We start from the raw sequence: 17517 nt of genomic DNA, 5'->3' as shown, positions 1-17517 counted from the left end.
TCACTCCCTATAATGGATAAACATTCATAGCCACAGTGGTTTATTAAGTATGGAGTGAAGAGTTCTGTGTAACATAGAAACTTACATATTATGCTATGCTGTTAACTGAACTATGCCTTATTTTCACACACGTACCATATTCAGGTGTTATTTGGAATACGCTCCCCTTGAGAAAAAAAACACACCCCAAAGCATAACCTGTAAAACAGTCCCTGGCAGGCCTTACCCACAGCATGTACAATATACCCCGTTGTTCATTTTTAGTATGCAAATCGGACTGTGTGGGAGTGCTGCTGCCCTCCATTTTATATTGGTCCCAGGGGATGTAGAGGTTTATCTTAATTAAAATATTTAAATCCTACCTTTCCTTATGGCTCGTGGCAGTTCGAGCAAGTCCTAGATTTAGGAACAAAACTTGAGATGTTTTCAAATTCAATTTGGCAGTGACCCCATTCATCCCACGTTTAGCCTGTCCTAATCTGCCCTTAATACTTCCCTTCCCTGACACCTCAATATCTCAAGAGTTGCTCCCTGTGTTGTGGGCATGGTGGTATTGGTTCCCTTAAAAGTTCCAGTGGTTGATTCAGCTTCTCCCCTCTAGATCAAAACAACTTGGCACTTGGAGATGTTTGATGATGGTTAAGAAGGATGCTTGGAGCAGCTCTCTGGGTGTGTTGTATAAGTTATATGTATACATTAGTTCAAACAAGGACTATATTTAGCCTTAGCTGGAAGAAATGCCTACACACAGGTTCTTTTCATCTCTTGAAAGGGGATAGATTCCTAAAATCAAAGGTCTACCCCCACCCATTACAAGACCTGAATTTATTTTTAATTACTGCTTGGTATATTAAATAAATTCCAGGATTTGGTAATGGCGCCCCTCCATCGCCAATCTTATTTTAGCTCTTTGGTATCCTTTCTTCTTCCCATACAGGTGTGGAGTTCAGAGGCAGGGCACAAGGCTGAATTCTTGGGGAAGGAAAGTTGGGCCTCAGATCTGTTTAAATATTATGCCCTCTGATCTGAAAATGTTTCAGCCAGCCCTCAGAGCATAGGGGCTCTCTGTAGTTACTTGTAGGTAACAGAAATGCCTTCTGCACCTGCTCAGGAGAATTAGGACAAATTATTTAAAATTTAAGTTTTTTAAATAAACTGCATTTATTAACGTTCTTACACTCTGATTTGTTTAACTATCCAAATAGTTTAAGACCAAATTTAAAGAACCCCACTAAAATAGAGACAAACTAATTTTAAAACAGGCAATAAATATGCTAATATTAAAGTTAATGCCATATTCAAATTTAAACAGAATACCTGCTTCATAAATACTGGTAAAGACAGAGCCAGATGACACTCCTCAGTCATGGTGCTGCTACCAAAAAGGCCCTGTTGTGCATTACTGCCCATTGTACCTCTACCAGAGGGGCACACAAACACAGTAAGACCTTGGGAGAGGATCTGAGTGGGCAGAACCTCATGTTTCAGGGCTGACTGATGAGATCCTGCCCCCACTGAAGCCCCAGCAGATTGACTGCAGAAAAGCTTTGTCAAAATGCTGCGCAGGAGACTTTCAGGGTGGTTGGAAGTTTTTTTTAAAATGTCTCTCAAACTTTCAGGCTGAGAGCAAGCCAAAAGCTATGGTTGCCAACCTCCAGGTGGAGTCTGGAGATCTCCTTAAATTACAATGTATTTCCAGACTACAGACATCAGTTCACATGGAGGAAATGGCTGCTTTGGAGAGGTGTCTCTATGGCATTTTACCCCACTGAGGTCCCTCCCCTTCCCTTGCTCCACTCCCAGAATCTCCAGTAATTTTCTAATCCAGAGTCTATAACCCTAAGGATTATGGCAGGGGGCTCTGACAAATCCCCACCATTTACTGCCCCGCCCTCCTTTGATATGTCAGTCCTTGTTTTTGCTTTGAGGCAATTCTTCATGCTTCATTGCTCTCAGCTGTGGTCTGCCTCTCTGAAACTCTGCCCAAAAGACTTGGGGAGTAGGAGGGAGAGCAGAAACAAAGGAGTGCTGCCTCATAGATCAGGTGGTACTGTCTGTAGGGGGCATCTAATGGGTCAGGTGGAATAGCCTGGTTCTTGCAGGGGGTTTTTTTGCGGGGGGGGGGGGGAGAGCTGATATGCACAAGGGTAAAGCCTGCAGCAAAAACAAAATTCTTTAGGCTTTCCATTTATGCCTTTTTTTGTACCTTCTTCACTGCTTCACAGGGTTTCCAACTTGCAGGTGGAGTAGGCTTCCCAATCTCCAGGTCCCAGCAGAGGATCCCCCGTTTTTACAGGCTTCCCCCTCCCACCCCGCCTCCAGCCAGCTGGCCGGTGGGTGAAGCCCCACCCCCACAGTCACCATGTATCTTTAGAGCTCTGGCAGGTTTCGAAACCTACAAACAGGTCCCTTTCTAAAATGTGTGCCTTTAAACCTGAGCAGGAAGCAGGAAACAGGAAGCGCTTCATGGGAAAGGGTCAGTAACAGTTTCCTCAGACAACAGACCCTCCCTTTGTTTTGCTTTCATTTTCAGAGCAAGTAAAGTTGTGCAGGAACCAGACCCAGTAAGTGTTTGTGTGTGTGAGAGAGAAGGAGGGGGCAGGGGATTCCCTGGTTTGAAGGCCCTCCCCCACTTTAGAAAGCAAGGGGGGAGGGAAATGTCTACTGGGCACTCTGTTATTTCCTATTTCCTATGGAGAACGATTCCCATAGGGAATAATGAGGAATTGATCCGTGGGTATCGGGGGCTCTGGGAGGGCTGTTTTTTGAGGTAGAGGCACCAAAGTTTTAGTATAGCATCTAGTGTCTCTCCCCAAAATACCCCCCCCCCCCAAGTTTCAAAACGATTGGACCAGGGGGTCCAATTTTATGAGCCCTAAAAGAAGGTGCCCCTATCCTTCATTATTTCCTATGGAGGGAAGGCATTTAAAAAGGTGTGCTGTCCCTTTAAATGTGATGGCCAGAACCCCGTTGGTGTTCAATTATGCTTGTCACACCCTTGTTCCTGACTCTACCCCCAAAGTCCCCAGATATTTCTTGAACTGGATTTGGCAACCCTAAGGTGGAGCCTGGAGAGCTCCTGAAATTGCAGTGATCTTCAGCCTGCAGAAATGAGTTCCCCTGGAGAACATGGCTTGTTTTGGAGGGTGGACTCTATGTTGGAAGACCAGGTCTCCTGCTTTAACAGGACTGGCCTCCCATTTGCCCACTGAGGGCCAGCGGGAGGATTTGTTTTAATGGTGCCACAGTGATGGTGCACTATCGCTTCCATGAAAACTTGGAACTGACACCAATTCAGTGCTGTAGGATTTGGACAATACAGCAATCTTGAGCATTGGATCAATATCATGCCAGCAACATGACATCGCTTTCTGAATTTGTAGGAAGTGAGATCACACTATTGGTACACAGTGTCCTTTCTCCTCCCATTGCGCCCCCCTCCCAAGCTGGTTGTCAGTAATCAGCTGGCACCCCTAACTCTGTGGCATTATACCCTGCAGTGGTCTCTCCCCAAGCCCCATCTTTTCCAGGCTCCATCCCTAAATCTCCAGGAATTTCCCAGCTCAGAGCTGGCAACTCTAATACTCCAGTTTTGAGACTGAGGTGACAAACTGTACATAGTATTCCAGATTTGATCATACCATATCTTTATACAAGTACAAGCCAGCTTCTGCACATCAAGTTTCTGTTAACAGGACAGGAACATACCAGGCTGTTTTTATCTGGTCTGTTGGCAACGATAGGTCAGCTATTGACCACAAACAGTGAAATTTTGCTAGCATATTAAATACTACCTATGATGAAATTTTAAAGTGAAACTGCAGAGTCATGTGTGTCCTGATATTAAAATCAAATACCATTGAAATGGAATGCTGACACATCAGATTTGTGGACTAATTTGTGAAAATTCAATAGCAAGAGAAGATAATGTTGATAAAAGCTTGGTTTTAAATCCCCTTGGATTTCTGTTCATTTAGTTTTGCCCTTCTTGTGTCTGTCAGCAGGGAGTCAGACTAGAATCTGGGAAAGATGGCTTCTTCCTGCCGTGAAGCTTCCTGGATGACCTTGGGCCAGTCACATGCTCTCAACCTAACCTATATTGGAGTGTGAGGATTAAATGGAGGAAGGGGGGAATGGTGTTCACCATCTTGAAGTCCTCAGAGGAAGGGTATGGATACTGCCTTGTAGGGTTGCCAGGTCTGTGTCGGAAAATACTTGGACACTTTGGGGGCGGATCTGGGAGAGGAGCCTCAGCATGGTACAGTGCCATAGAATCCACTCTTCAAAACAACTATTTTATCTCTGATCTCTGCCAGCTGAAGATCAGTTGTAAAAGCGGGAGATCTCCAGGCCCCACTTAGAGGCTGGTAACCCTAGAGAAAATACAGCTCCTACAAGAACTATGAAACTAAGGGAGGACCCTGCACCACCCTCTTTAATTCTGTCCCTCCTTCCAGTGGCTCCTTCAGCTTTTGCACTCTTTCCCCACTCTAGGTCTCTGAGCAACCTGTGTGGTGGTGAAGAATTTGCAAGCCTGCTTATTAGGGTTGCCAAGCCCCCAGTCCGGGCGGGAAATCCCCTGCCTGGGAGGTTCCCAACCTGCTGGCCCACACTGGGCCGGTGGGGGGAACCTCTCTCTACCTCACTGGTGCAATGACATCACCTGGAAGTGATGGCATCAAAATGGTGGCGTCCGTGCAGGGCCACTCTAGGCATTTCTGGTAAAACTCTATGGTTTTCCCGGAAGCTCTAGGCCAGGGTTTCCCAAACCTTTCTTTCCTGGGGCCGGTTATTTCTACACTTCTCCTTCGTGGCCCACTAAAATTTGGGGGTGGAAGCAGGAGACTTTGGGGGTGGAGCCGGGAGACAGGAATTGTGTCATTTCCTGTGGTGTCAAGGACCAAGTGATATCACTTCCAGGGAACACTGAACCAAAACTCCACCTTTTCCTGTGATGTCATTTCCAGGGCACTCCTCCAAACCTGCCTCTTCTTCGGAACGAAATTCGTTTTCAGAAAAATCTCTCTGAAACTCATGTTGAGTCAAAATGGGGGTGCACCTATCTGTTTGTGTATTCTTCAGCTTGCAAGCACTCCTAATGCCCATGTTCAGTTGCCTGGACCACCTACATATCCCTTCCTCAACAGCACTGGCCAATGTATGCAGTTGGGAGTGCTGTTGCCATTGCCATCAGGAATGCCAGCACTGTGTTCCACCCACACTGGGCCCTGGCAGTTGCTCTACCTTAAAATATGCTGACACATTTAGTAGGCCCTTCCTTCAGCGGCTACTACTGGAACCCTGCCTCAAGCTGCAACCAAGCTTGCTTGGTTTCAAGAAAATCTTTTGACAGCTATTTTTCATACTTTGGTTGAAACACTGGGAAATTGCTGTGAAAGGTGGCAGAGAATTGTACTACAATTAATGAATTAATTTCAAGTTATATGAAGTTCATACAAGCTTTTTTGCAGTTATCCCGAAAAGGATATTTATGAGGGACTTGCATCTTTTTACTGGCTGTGTTTCCCATGCCTGTAAAAGCAACCTGTTGTGGAGATACTTAGCCAGTAAACTACTTTCATCCTTATTAATATCTACAGGAGGAGTTTAATTTTGGTGTCAGACAGCTGTTAAAAGCAGGACCAGTAAAATGGTGCCTAGTACCATCTCTTCCAGTGCTATTGAGATATACCACAGTAATCTCCAATAATCTCTTTCTGCCCCACACCTCTCACTCTCACTCACTCACACAGAAATCTCATAGAAGGCCACCTGGCTACAACTTTTCATTAGCAGAGCTCCTATGTCTGCAACAACAGTATGATGAACAGAAAAGTTTAATTTAGCAAAAATGGAAGGGAAGAAAGAAAGGGAAAGAAAGAATGAATGAAATGGAAGGAAAGAAAGAAGGAAAAGGAAAGACATGGAAAGAAAGAACATAAACATAAGAGGAGCCATGTTGGATCAGGCCAGTGGACTGATCCAGTCCAAAATTCTGCAACAACAGTATGATGAACAGAAAAGTTTCATTCAGCAAAAATGGAAGGGAAGAAAGAAAGAGAAAGGGAAAGAAAGAATGAATGAAATGGAAGGAAAGGAAAGGAAAGGAAAGACATGGAAAGAAAGAACATAAACATAAGAGGAGCCATGTTGGATCAGCCAGTGGACTAATGCAGTACAAAATTCCCTCATACAATGCCCCAAAAGCACCAGAATGTCCACCGGTGGGGCCATGGCACTAGAAGTCCTCCCACTGTTGCTTCCCCCCTCTCCCAGCACCAAGAATACAGACAGAGCATCACTTGCAGGAAAAGAAAGAAGTGGGGGCAAAGAAAAAAAAAACCCTTCCTCACCATCAGATGACCCCAGCCAGCAAAAATTCTGCCCAGGGGTCGTTTGGTAAAAAAAAAAACCCAGTTACTGGAATGCTCACTCCCTACCCCTCCTGACTGAAAAAAACACACACACCCTTCTTTGCCGCCCAGGTCTCCTGGGGAAATCTCCCCAAAAGAACATACTGCAAGGCACATGAAAGCTCATCCCTTGACGAAGACTTCATGGGTCTAAATGGATGCCAGCTTTTCTCTCAAACACTGGGAGTGGGGGAGAAGGAAGGAGAGGCAGCCCAGCTCCTATCTGCACAACACAGAGACAGGGCGGAGCTAGCTTTGCTGGGGGCGGGGCTAGCTTTGGCTTTTCTTGTGACCCGGTAGTGAGGCTTCGGTGGCCCGGTACCGGCTCACGACCCTGCAAATGGGAAACACTGCTCTAGCCATTTGGAGGGGAAACTTTATAGTACAATAGGTATGGGAAGCTGGGGACTTGGCAACCCTACTGCCTATTTCCCCTTCCTTCCCCGCTTCACACACTGTGGAAATAGTTGCCTACCTATGGATTAGTGCTTGGAGGCTAATTGAGGTCCCAATGCTAAGCACACTTACTTGACAGTACGCCTGCATTAAGTTCCTCCTTGACCTCCAGGAGCTGCACTATATGTGTGTGTGAAAAAGCCGCATGTGGTTCCCAAGCTGATGTTTGGCCATCCCTGCCATAGAGTCTCTGAAGCTGCCATTTTCTCCAGAGAAACAGAGCTCTGTAGTCTGGAGATCAATTGTAAAAGCAGATCTCCAGGCCACACCTGGCAAGTGGCAACCCTAAAAATAGTCTACTTTTGGAATTGTGAATATTTTAATACAGCTTTCTCCTGTATACAGTGGAGGCCTTGCTCCCTTTCCATCCTGGTGATAAGAATTCTGTGGAATTCAAAAGCTTGCACACTGCTCAGCTAACCTAAATTAAAAGCATAGTGTTGCTACCATAATTTCACAGTCCAGGGCTTTTAGGTTTACCCAGTTCTGTGGTTAAATGTCTTCTCAGTCAGGAAAATAACTCCGCACATGTCCAGAGGCATCCTGTCCTTGGTTTCAAAATTTGGGAAATCAAAAACTGACATTCTTATCGGTGCATTAAAAGGTAATACTGTTACCCACTTTGGTGTCTCCCAGCTTTAATATAGGCAAATCCACTGAATGTTATGAATAGCCTATACCTCTAACCGGCCTCCCTTTCCCCAGGCATAAGGATGAAAACTGTTTCATGTCTGCTCCTGGCAACACTCCTGAGCGCTGCAATTTCACAAGAACCGGAGGAACCCGACACCTACACGGTAAATGGCACGGCTCCAGTCCTGCATTCTGTCACCCAGAGGAAGGAGTTCTGTGGGGAGGGAGAGAACTGAGCAGTCACATGCAATTCATAGTTTTTATTATTATTTTTAATGCAGTTCATAGCCATGATAGCTAAGTTTGGTGTAGTGGTTAAGTGTGCAGACCCTTATCTGAGAGAACCGGGTTTGATTTCCTACTCCTCCACCTGCACCTGCTGGAATGGCCTTGAGTCAGCCATAGCTCTCACAGAACTGTCCTTGAAAGGGCAGCTGCTGTGAGAGCTCTCAGCCCCACCTACCTCACAGGGTGTTTGTTGTGGGGGAGGAATGTAAAGGAGATTGTAGGCTGCTCTGAGACACTGAGATTCACAGTGAACGATGGGATATAAATCCAATATCATCATCATCATCTTCCAAATGGAACCTCCACGTTCAGGGGCATTTTCCCAGTTCCTGAGAAGGGCTAACAAGAAGGATTGGCTTGGCCACTGTGTCCCTCCTTTTAGGCATTCCAGGCTATCTGGTTGACCGCTGTGGAGGACAAGATGCTGGGCTAGTTGGACAATTGGTCTGATCCAGCAGGGCTCTTCTTATGTTCATCCCACCCCATCTTCCAGGATGTACATAAAGTGGTTTCTGAGGATCCTGAGATGCATCTTCTTCTTGGGTTCAGAGCAGACGGCTAAAAAGGACCAGCAAAGGAAGGATCCAGAGCTCTTAAGGCAAGACAAAGCACAGGCGGCTTTTGCAGCCCACAAACCTGTTTCTGCTGCTGAAGCATTAAAAAAAGTTATATCAGTGAGTGAACTTAGAGTGCTTTCCACCTTGACAAGTTCTGGATTAAGAGCAGAGGACAGAGCTTCCAGGTTAGAGACATCCTTGTCCCATATTGGCTCAGAACTTGTTTTCAATAAGGAGTGAAGTAGAAGTCCCACAGCTCCTCTGAGCATGTGCAGAGCACCCTTCAGAATTACAACCAGCCACAATACATGGGTTGGACTCACCAGACATAGAGACCAGGGTTTCCATGCTGGCCTGATCCTCAGCAGCAACTCTCTCTTTGGAATTTAACCACAGGGCTTAACATCAACAGGACAGTAATCCCAAATCCGTAGAACTGAATGGCTCCTCTAAACCCTTTGCTTTTGTTCTTTTTGTGCTAGGAATGCACTGACGGGTACCAGTGGGACTCCGAGACTCAGCACTGCAAAGGTACCAATCCGAGAAAGACTCAGGGGTGAAGGTGAGGGAGGGAGCGGGCTTTCTATGGTAAACAGAGTCTACCTGTGTTGCCACTAGCACTGCTGCCAAGGAACATACAGTCACACCACGCCATATTCAGACACTGCAATAACCCCTGGTTTATAAACTGTAGTTTGGCCCCACCCCAGTTAGCTGTCACATCTGAATGCCAATGATCCAACAAGATGAAGATTGTTGGCCAGCATCAAACCCAGATTTCAAATTATAGTATGTTGCTGGTTTGTTAACCGGAGTTCGTAATTGTAGTGGTTTGTAGTGCTGTCTGAATTCACAAACCACCATTTGTTGAGCAGCTCTGCCCCTCGCAGTCCCCTGGCCACAGAGATGGAAGTACAAGGAAGATAACTTCCTTTCTGAGAGCCAAAGTTTATGCATACCACAAGATGGTGAATTTTAAACTGAAGTTTGTACACAACTAGCCATAATTTTAGCCAACCAAGACATCTGAAAGTAACATTTCCAAATAGCTAAGCAGGAAATCAGGTTAACACCATTCCAGTGATAGCTGAAATGTACCCATTGTGTACCCACAGCTGCACCCATTGTGGAGTCACCAGAAAAAGAATGGGTGAAGCTTTAAACTTTGCATAGGATGTCATTGCATGGCAGGGCTGCCTGAAAATCTCCCATAGTTACTTGACCTCCAGAGATCAGTTCTTCTGGAGAAAATGGCTGCTGTGGAGTGTGGACTCTATGACATTATACTCCGCCCTCCCCAGGCTCCACTTTCAAATTATAAGGCACTTCCTGAACTGAAGTTGGCATTTCTAGTGAGAAGAGCTTCTTGAGGCGCTGTCTTGTTGTTCAATGCACAACGCTAACACAGACAGCAATCTGGTTGATACTGGAAGGCCTACAGGTTCTGGAAGCAACAATTTCCATATAGAAATGGCTACAGTTCCAAGCTTTGACCAGAGGCAAATGGCAGCACGGCACACAAGATAAATCTGTGCCTGCCATTTTGGAAGCCTTTCAGAACCCTCCTTGGAGACCAAGGAACCTATCAGCTGAGAAGCAATATCCAATGTGTGAGAAGCTGCAAAAGAAGGGAGCGTCTGGGATGCCCCCCTGACTCTATTTTATTCTTTCCTCAGATGTGAACGAGTGTGAGACAATCCCCAATGCCTGCAAAGGGGAAATGAAATGTATCAACCATTATGGCGGGTACCTCTGCCTCCCTCGCTTAGCTACAGTTATCAACGACGTGAATTCTGAAAGACCCTCTCCTCCCAACCCGTCCCAGCCGAGGCAATTCTGGCCCCTACACCCCGCCTCCCGACAGAACTCTTGCCCCCAGGGCTATGAGCCAGATGGACACGGCTCCTGTTTGGGTGAGTGGAAAATGGAGGATGAGGGGCAGAGGGAGGCAACTGCTTGTCACTGGGAGGTGAAAGATGGGAGAGCAGGGTTGCCAGCTCTGGCTTGGGAAATTTCTGGAGATTTGGGGAGTGAAGCCTGTGGAGGGACTAGGATTGCCAGGTCCAATTTAAGAAATATTTGGGGACTTTGGGAATGGAGCCAGGAACAGGCACAATTGAACAACGGAGTAAGCAGTGAAGTGGCCAAGTTTGCAGATGACACTAAATTGTTCAGGGTGATGAGAACCAGAGAGGATTGTGAGGCACTACAAAGGAATCTGTTGAGGCTGGGTGAGTGGGCGTCAACATAGCAGATGAGGTTCAATGTGGCCAAGTGCAAAGTAATGCACATTGGGGCCAAGAATCCCAGCTACAAATACAAGTTGATGGGGTGTGAACTGGCAGAGACTGACCAAGAGAGAGATCTTGGAGTCGTGGTAGGTAACTCACTGAAAATGTCAAGACAGTGTGCGATTGCAATTAAAAATGCTGGGAATTATTAGGAAGGGAATTGAAAACAAATCAGCCAGTATCATAATGCCCCTGTATAAATCGATGGTGCGGTCTCTTTTGGAACATTGTGTACAATTCTGGTCACTGCACCTCAGAAAGGATATTATAGCATTGGAAAAAGTGCAGAAAAGGGCAACAAGAATGATTAAAGGTTTGGAACACCTTCCCTATGAAGAAAGGTTAAAACGCTTGAGACTCTTTAGCTTGGAGAAACGTCGACTGTGGGTTGACATGATAGAGGTTTACAAGATTATGCATGGGATGGAGAAAGTAGAGAAAGAAGTACTTTTCTCCCTTTCTCACAATACATGAACTCGTGGGCACTCAATGAAATTGCTGAGCAGTCAGGTTAAAATGGATAAAAGGAAGTACTTCTTCACCCAAAGGGTGATTAACGTGTGGAATTCACTGCCACAGGAGGCGGTGGCAGCTACAAGCATAGCCAGCTCCAAGAGGGAATTGGATAAAAATATGGAGCAGAGGTCCATCAGTGGCTATTAGCCACTGTGTGTGTGTGTATATATATAGGCCACTGTGTGACACAGAGTGTTGGACTGGATGGGCCATTGGCCTGATCCAGCATGGCTTTTCTTATGTTCTTATGAACTCCAAAGGGAATTCTGGCCATCACATTTAAAGGAACTTTATGCCTTTTAAATCCCTTCATTAGAAATAATGGTGAATGGGGGCGCCTTCTTTGGGGTTCATAGAATTGAACTCCCTGGTCCAATCTTTCTGAAACTTAGGGGGTGGGTTGAGGAGAGCCACCAGATGGTATGCTGAAAATTTGGTGCCTGTATCTCAAAAAACAGCCCCCTCCCAGAACCCCAGATACCAGTAGAGCTACTGAGCCTTTTACTGGCTGAGGCTCCTCCTCAAGGAAAGAAGGAAAGACCCAGAGCTTCCTTTGCCCAGTTCCCTGGATCCCATGGGATAAATACAAAGAAAGCACCTTTAAGACCAAGTGCTAATGTTTTAAGGGTTTTTTAAAAATTGTGTTTTTCTGTGTCCTTTATAAAGTCCTTTATTTATTTTATTTATTTATTTTATGATTTATATCCCGCCCTTCCCAACAAGTGGCTCAGGGCGGCTCACAACATAAGAATTTGACATAAATAGAATTTAAGCATAAAAACAGTTAAAAAAATTAATACATTTAAAATTTTAAGACATTTAAACCATTTAAAACATTAGGGACAGCAGACATCTAGTGTAACTACACTCAGTTTCTTGTACCAGCTAGTCATAGGCCAGCCGGAAGAGGGTTGTCTTACAGGCCCTGCGGAACTGGGCGAGGTCCCGCAGGGCCCTCACCTCTTCCGGCAGCTGGTTCCACCAGGAGGGGGCCGTAACAGAAAAGGCCCGGTCCCTTGTAGATTTTAAGCGGGCTTCTTTTGGCCGAGGGATAACTAGGAGATTTTGAGTTCCCGATCTCAGTACTCTCTGGGGAACATGTGGGGAGAGACGGTCCTTCAGGTAGGCAGGTCCTAGGCCATATAAATCGGTACACACATGGCCTGGCCCAACCTGACATGGCTTGGCCTGACAAGGTCTCATTTATGTCAGATTCAGCCCTCATGAGTTTCTCTCTGTTCTAAAGCATCCATTTTCTCCAGGGGAAATGATCTCTGTAACCTGGAGAGACCAGCTATAATGCTGAGAGATCTTCAGCTTAGGAGCTGCTGCAGGCCATTCAGGAGCCACTCCAGGCAGCAGATGCCTGGAAATACTCCAAGCTCTGCTGCTGCTATGGCGGATGCTGGGAGCTGTTCAGGGTGCTACCCTGGTGGAAGTGGACACCAAGAGTTGTTCTGGGCCCTGCTGCAGTGGTGGCAGATGCTGGGAGCTGCTCTGGGCCCTGTGTTCATTAGCAGACGCCATTCCAGGCTCAACAGCAGCAGGCACTGGGGGCAACTCTAGGCTTGGAGTGGCTTCCTTCCAGTGCTGCCGCCGCTGGGCTTTAAGATGGATGGTTGGGCTGGATGTACAAGGAGGGGGGAGAAATGAGATTCCACCCCCCCCCCCCCATGGGTTCTGCAGGCTCCTCTTGTTCCTTCTAAAATCAGACCAGAACACCTTTCAAACTCAGTGCACCTTTCAAACTCATATTAAGTCATATTTCATTGAGTTTTGCTCTATATTTCAAAAGAGGCTACTCACTCTTGTGAGAAGAACAGGGTCACTTGCTCAAATTTCTGGATGTGCTCAGATAAGAAAACAGTCACCAGCTTTCCTGACTAAGTGATTGTGTTCCTTCAATCCTCCCCCTCATTTAAAAACATGCTTAGCCAATTATGGACTACAAAAGGAAGAAAACAAACAGGAAGAAAAATGTCCCCATCCCCCACCCCCCGAAAGTACAGGTTTATAGTGTGTATCTTGCAAGGTCAACACTGGTTTTATCTTTCACTAAATTTTAAATATAACCTAAACTACTCTTCCCTTCCCCCACCCCCATGTGCCTAGCGAGTTGTTGCTCAGTTCCAGCTGGAGCTTGCTGCATAGCCAATGAAAACAACCAGTCAAAGGCCAGGCACGTATGCAAGGGCTTTTGGAAGGCATACCTGCATGCATAAATATTCAATGGAGTACACCATCGCAAGTTTGGAGCTGCACAGGCAGAAAACAAAGAACACCTCAAAAGCTGCAAACTGAACGAGTCTGAAAAAGGAAGGCAGAACACACATTAATAATAATAATACCTTTTATTTATATCCCGCCCTCCCCGCCGAAGCAGGCTCAGGGCGGCTAACAACAGAGTTCAGTATACATAATACAAAAGAACATTTAAACCACAATTAATTAAAAACTATTAACATTCTAAAACAGTAAAATTATATTGTGCTATTACCTAGATGGCGAACTCACTTAGCAGGTCTAGTCTGTGAAGGCCATTCGAAACAGAATGGTCTTGCAGGCCCTGCGGAATTGCTCCAAGTCCCGCAGGGCCCGCATTTCTTCTGGAAGTTGGTTCCATAACTGTGGGGCCATGCAGGGAAGTTATGCACAAAAACCTGCATTGTGGAAGAATTGCTTTGAATGTGCTGTGATCAGAAGCATCACAGAAGCAAGGAAAAATCAAATTGAGGCTGCAGTCTGGAAGACACCTAAAACAATTAAAAGAAAAGTCAAATGTCTGCATCGTTGGGGCTAATTTCTGGTGCTAGTGGAAAGTTAAGTTAGATGAGATCAGTTGAATCAGCTCCAAAGGCATATTTTTGGCACTGAATAATCAGGCAGAGAGAATAGTCTGACTGACCCAACAGTTGAAAAGGTAGGAGTGAACTATTGCTCCCACTGATAAACCCCAAGTTTCTTGACAAAACAGCAGACATGGAGGAGTTGCCAGCAATCTAAGATCCAAGATTAAGTGTTCAGTCAAATGACCCATAAAAACTACAGTATTTCTGCTGAGTTTAGTGACTGGGACTGCTTTTTTAAAAGTTTTATTTAAAGTTTATAAATTACATTGTTCAAAAATCAATTATAGTGGCTTCCTTTATTAAAAGGAAGAGCCAGTTTGGTGTAGTGGTTAAGCATGTGGACTCTTATCTGGGAGAACCAGATTTGATTCCCCACTCTTTCACATGCACTTGCTAATGCAGCCTTGAGTCTGTCACAAGTTCTCACAGCGCTGTTCTACTCAAAAGCAGTTTCTGTCAGAGCTCCCTCAGCTCCACCAACCTCACAGGATGTCTGTTGTGGGAAGGAGAAAGTGATCATAAGCTGCTCTGAGACTCCTTCAGGTAGTAAAGGTGGAGTATAAATCCAATCTCTTCTTCTAAATAAAAAAATCTATGTGAAAAGGCAGATATGGACCTATAACATTCATTCTGGTCCCCAAAGTCTCTACAAGTTTATTCAAAGCTGACAAAATGTCTCTGCATTAATTTCTTTTTTGATATCAAAGAAACTTCTTTTGCTTCACTGAGATATTTCTTCCACTCCTATGGAGAAGTGGTACTTCTGCACTCAACTGCATCTCCATCATATACATTTCTTTTTCATGTTCTTTCCCAGCTTCCCTCTCTGGCCTTTAAATTTGCTGCCTCAAGAGAACATTTTCATTTACTGATATAAGAACAGAAGGCTGCCACCTGCCAGTATGATTTGCCCAGTTCAGTTTCATGGGTATCAAAGTGCCAATTATGTCAAGCAAGTTTTTGTCTGAGTACCCTTGCACCATTGCAAATTTTTGTCTGAGCCAGTTTGGTGCAGTGGTTAAGTGTGCGGACTCTTATCTGGGAGAACCAGGTTTGATTCCCCATTCCTCCACTTGCACCTGCTGGCATGGCCTTGGGTCAGCCATAGCTCTGGCAGAGGTTGTCCTTGAAAGGGCAGCTGCTGTGAGAGCCCTCTCCAGCCCACCCACCTCACAGGGTGTCTGTTGTGGGGGAGGAAGGTAAAGGAGATTGTGAGCCGCTCTGAGACTCTTCGGAGTGGAGGGTGGGATATAAATCCAATATCTTCATCTTCTTCTTCTTTAAATGTGTTCTACTGAATGGTCAATCAGTTTTGCTTGCAGTAGGTAACAGGAAGGGGCTGTGGCTCAGTGGTAGAACATATACTTGGCATGCAGAAGGTCCCAGATTCAATCCCAGGCATCCAATCCAAAGAAAAGACAAGCACCGATTTCACACTCACCTGACGCCGCTCTCACGTTCGTCTTCTCAGTGCGGCTTTCTTACGATTTCCCACTATCTGCCCCGGGACTGCAGCAAGGATCGGCGTTTTCACGCAGCAAACAGAAACTGGTTTTTAGCGGTTTCTGTTTGCTGTGTGAAAATGACGATCCTTGCTGCAGCCCCAGGGCAGATAGTGGGAAATCGGAAGAAAGCCACACTGAGAAGACGAACGTGAGAGCGGCGTCAGGTGAGTGCAAAATCGATCAAGGTAGTGGGTGTTTTGAAAGACCTCAGTCAGAGACCCTGGAGAGCTGCTGCCTGCCGGAAGAAACAATACTGACTTGGATGGACCAATTGTCTGATTTGGTATAAGGCAGCTTCATGTGCTTGGGGAGGTGCTATGGCCCAATGAAAAAGCCTGTGCTTATTATGCAGAAGGTCCCAGGTTCAATCTTGGGCAACTCCAAGCAAAAAGGATCTGTTAATGTGAAAGACCTCCACCTGAGACCCTGACGAGCCACCACCACTCTGAGTAGACCGTACTGACCTTGATGGACCGATTGTCTGATTCACTGTAAGGCAGCTTCATGTGATAATAAATATTTAAGTCTTGTAAAATAGGGTTTACATCTTGGTTAAAAGTCCAATAATGTTACATTTTTGAACAGAGTTTAAGTCTGTTGAAGTAAACAGTCTTAGAAGGGTGTAACTCTGTTTAGGATTGCATTTATAAGAGGCAATCTTAGTTTTCAGCAGTTTTGAAATAAAGGGTTAGGAACAAGGAGACTATGCCAAGAGAGGTGTTGCTTGTTAATAATCTCAAAAGCAGAAGGGGACAAACAGGCGACTTTTCTGCTGAGTCGCCTGTTTCCGAATTATGTGTTCCAGTACAAAATGTAGCTGTAAGCTAAATGACCGCTTCTAAATCCATGCTGTCTGCTAGGAAAATTTATAGTGCAGTCCAGCTCTTAGGTCTTCGAAGCAGGAATTTAGCATATAATTAGGCCAGCATATCAATTAAACTAATGAGTCTATAATCTAAAGGATGATTTCTGTCCCTCTTAAAAATAGGAAGAGTTGTACTCCCATTCCACCCATTAGGTCGGTAGCCTATCCCAGTATTGCAGACAGGGTGCCATTGAGGGTCGGTTCACACATAGACTGTTGTCTGAATATGTTCCTGGAGTTCTGTGCCGGGAACTTGATTCCCAGGAATATGGAGGTCTGATTTTGATCAGGAATTCACCATAGAGGGAAAGAGGCCTGAAGCCTTACTCTCCCCCTCCCTAAAGTCAGTTTCCTAACCTGAAACAAACTGGGGGGGAATGGGAGAGCATTGTTGGCCTAATGAGGGAAATGTACAAGTACTGAGGCCACCAAGTAGGGATGCCAGCCTCCAGGTAAAACCTGGGGATCCCTTGGAATTACAGCTCATTTTCAGACTACAGAGATCAGTTCCCCTGGAGAAAATGGATGCTTTGGAGAGGGGGGGTCTCTATGGCATTGCACTCCACTGAGGTCCCTGTCCTCCCCAAGCTCCACTCCCAAATCTCCAAGAGTTTCCCAACATGGAACTGGCAACCCCATTCCCTGCCAATGGCCAGGCTGGCAACTTTATCACCAAGCAGGGCTTTTTTTGTAGAAAAAGCTCAGCAGGAACTTATTTGCATATTAGGCCACACCCCCTGACATCACCATTGTTTTGCACAGGGCTTTTTTGTAGAAAAAGCCCAGCAATAACTCATCTGCATATTAGACCACACCCCCTGACACCAAGCCAGCCAGAACTGCATTCCTGCTAAAAAAAAAGACCTGCCACCAAGTGTGTTTGTGGCAGGAGTGAGATTTGAACAAGGAACTTCCTGTTATGTATTATAGTTTCTACTACTGTACTGAGCCTGAGCTTGAAGCATGCTTCCATTACGCTCAGGATCCTGATGCCTGCATTCCGATTGGCCATTCTCTTGGAACCGGCCAGTCAGGACATGAGGCATTTCTTACAGAAAATGCAAATGAAGGATCCTGGAGAGACCAATAGGAGGGATTGCTGCCAACCGAAGGGGGCATGTTTTACTCAGCCATTGTGTATATA

General features: G+C 45.6%; 1 protein-coding gene across 1 annotated transcript in view; it reads left to right on the top strand.

Annotated features, from left to right (window-relative positions):
* The window catches only part of EFEMP2 (EGF containing fibulin extracellular matrix protein 2), a 41536-nt gene that overhangs the window by 1126 nt on the left and 22893 nt on the right, over positions 1 to 17517 (top strand). Inside the window, exons 2-4 of the mRNA XM_060252257.1 lie at positions 7575 to 7666; positions 8830 to 8878; positions 10024 to 10260. Of these exons, the coding sequence (XP_060108240.1) occupies positions 7583 to 7666; positions 8830 to 8878; positions 10024 to 10260 (370 nt within the window). The 5' untranslated portion in view covers positions 7575 to 7582. The remainder of the gene's footprint in view (positions 1 to 7574; positions 7667 to 8829; positions 8879 to 10023; positions 10261 to 17517) is intronic.

The sequence above is a fragment of the Heteronotia binoei genome, chromosome 1, assembly GCF_032191835.1.
Source record: "Heteronotia binoei isolate CCM8104 ecotype False Entrance Well chromosome 1, APGP_CSIRO_Hbin_v1, whole genome shotgun sequence".
NCBI lineage: Eukaryota > Metazoa > Chordata > Lepidosauria > Squamata > Gekkonidae > Heteronotia > Heteronotia binoei.
The sequence above is the reverse complement of the archived record's forward strand: the minus strand, read 5'-3'. Positions and strand labels throughout refer to the sequence as shown.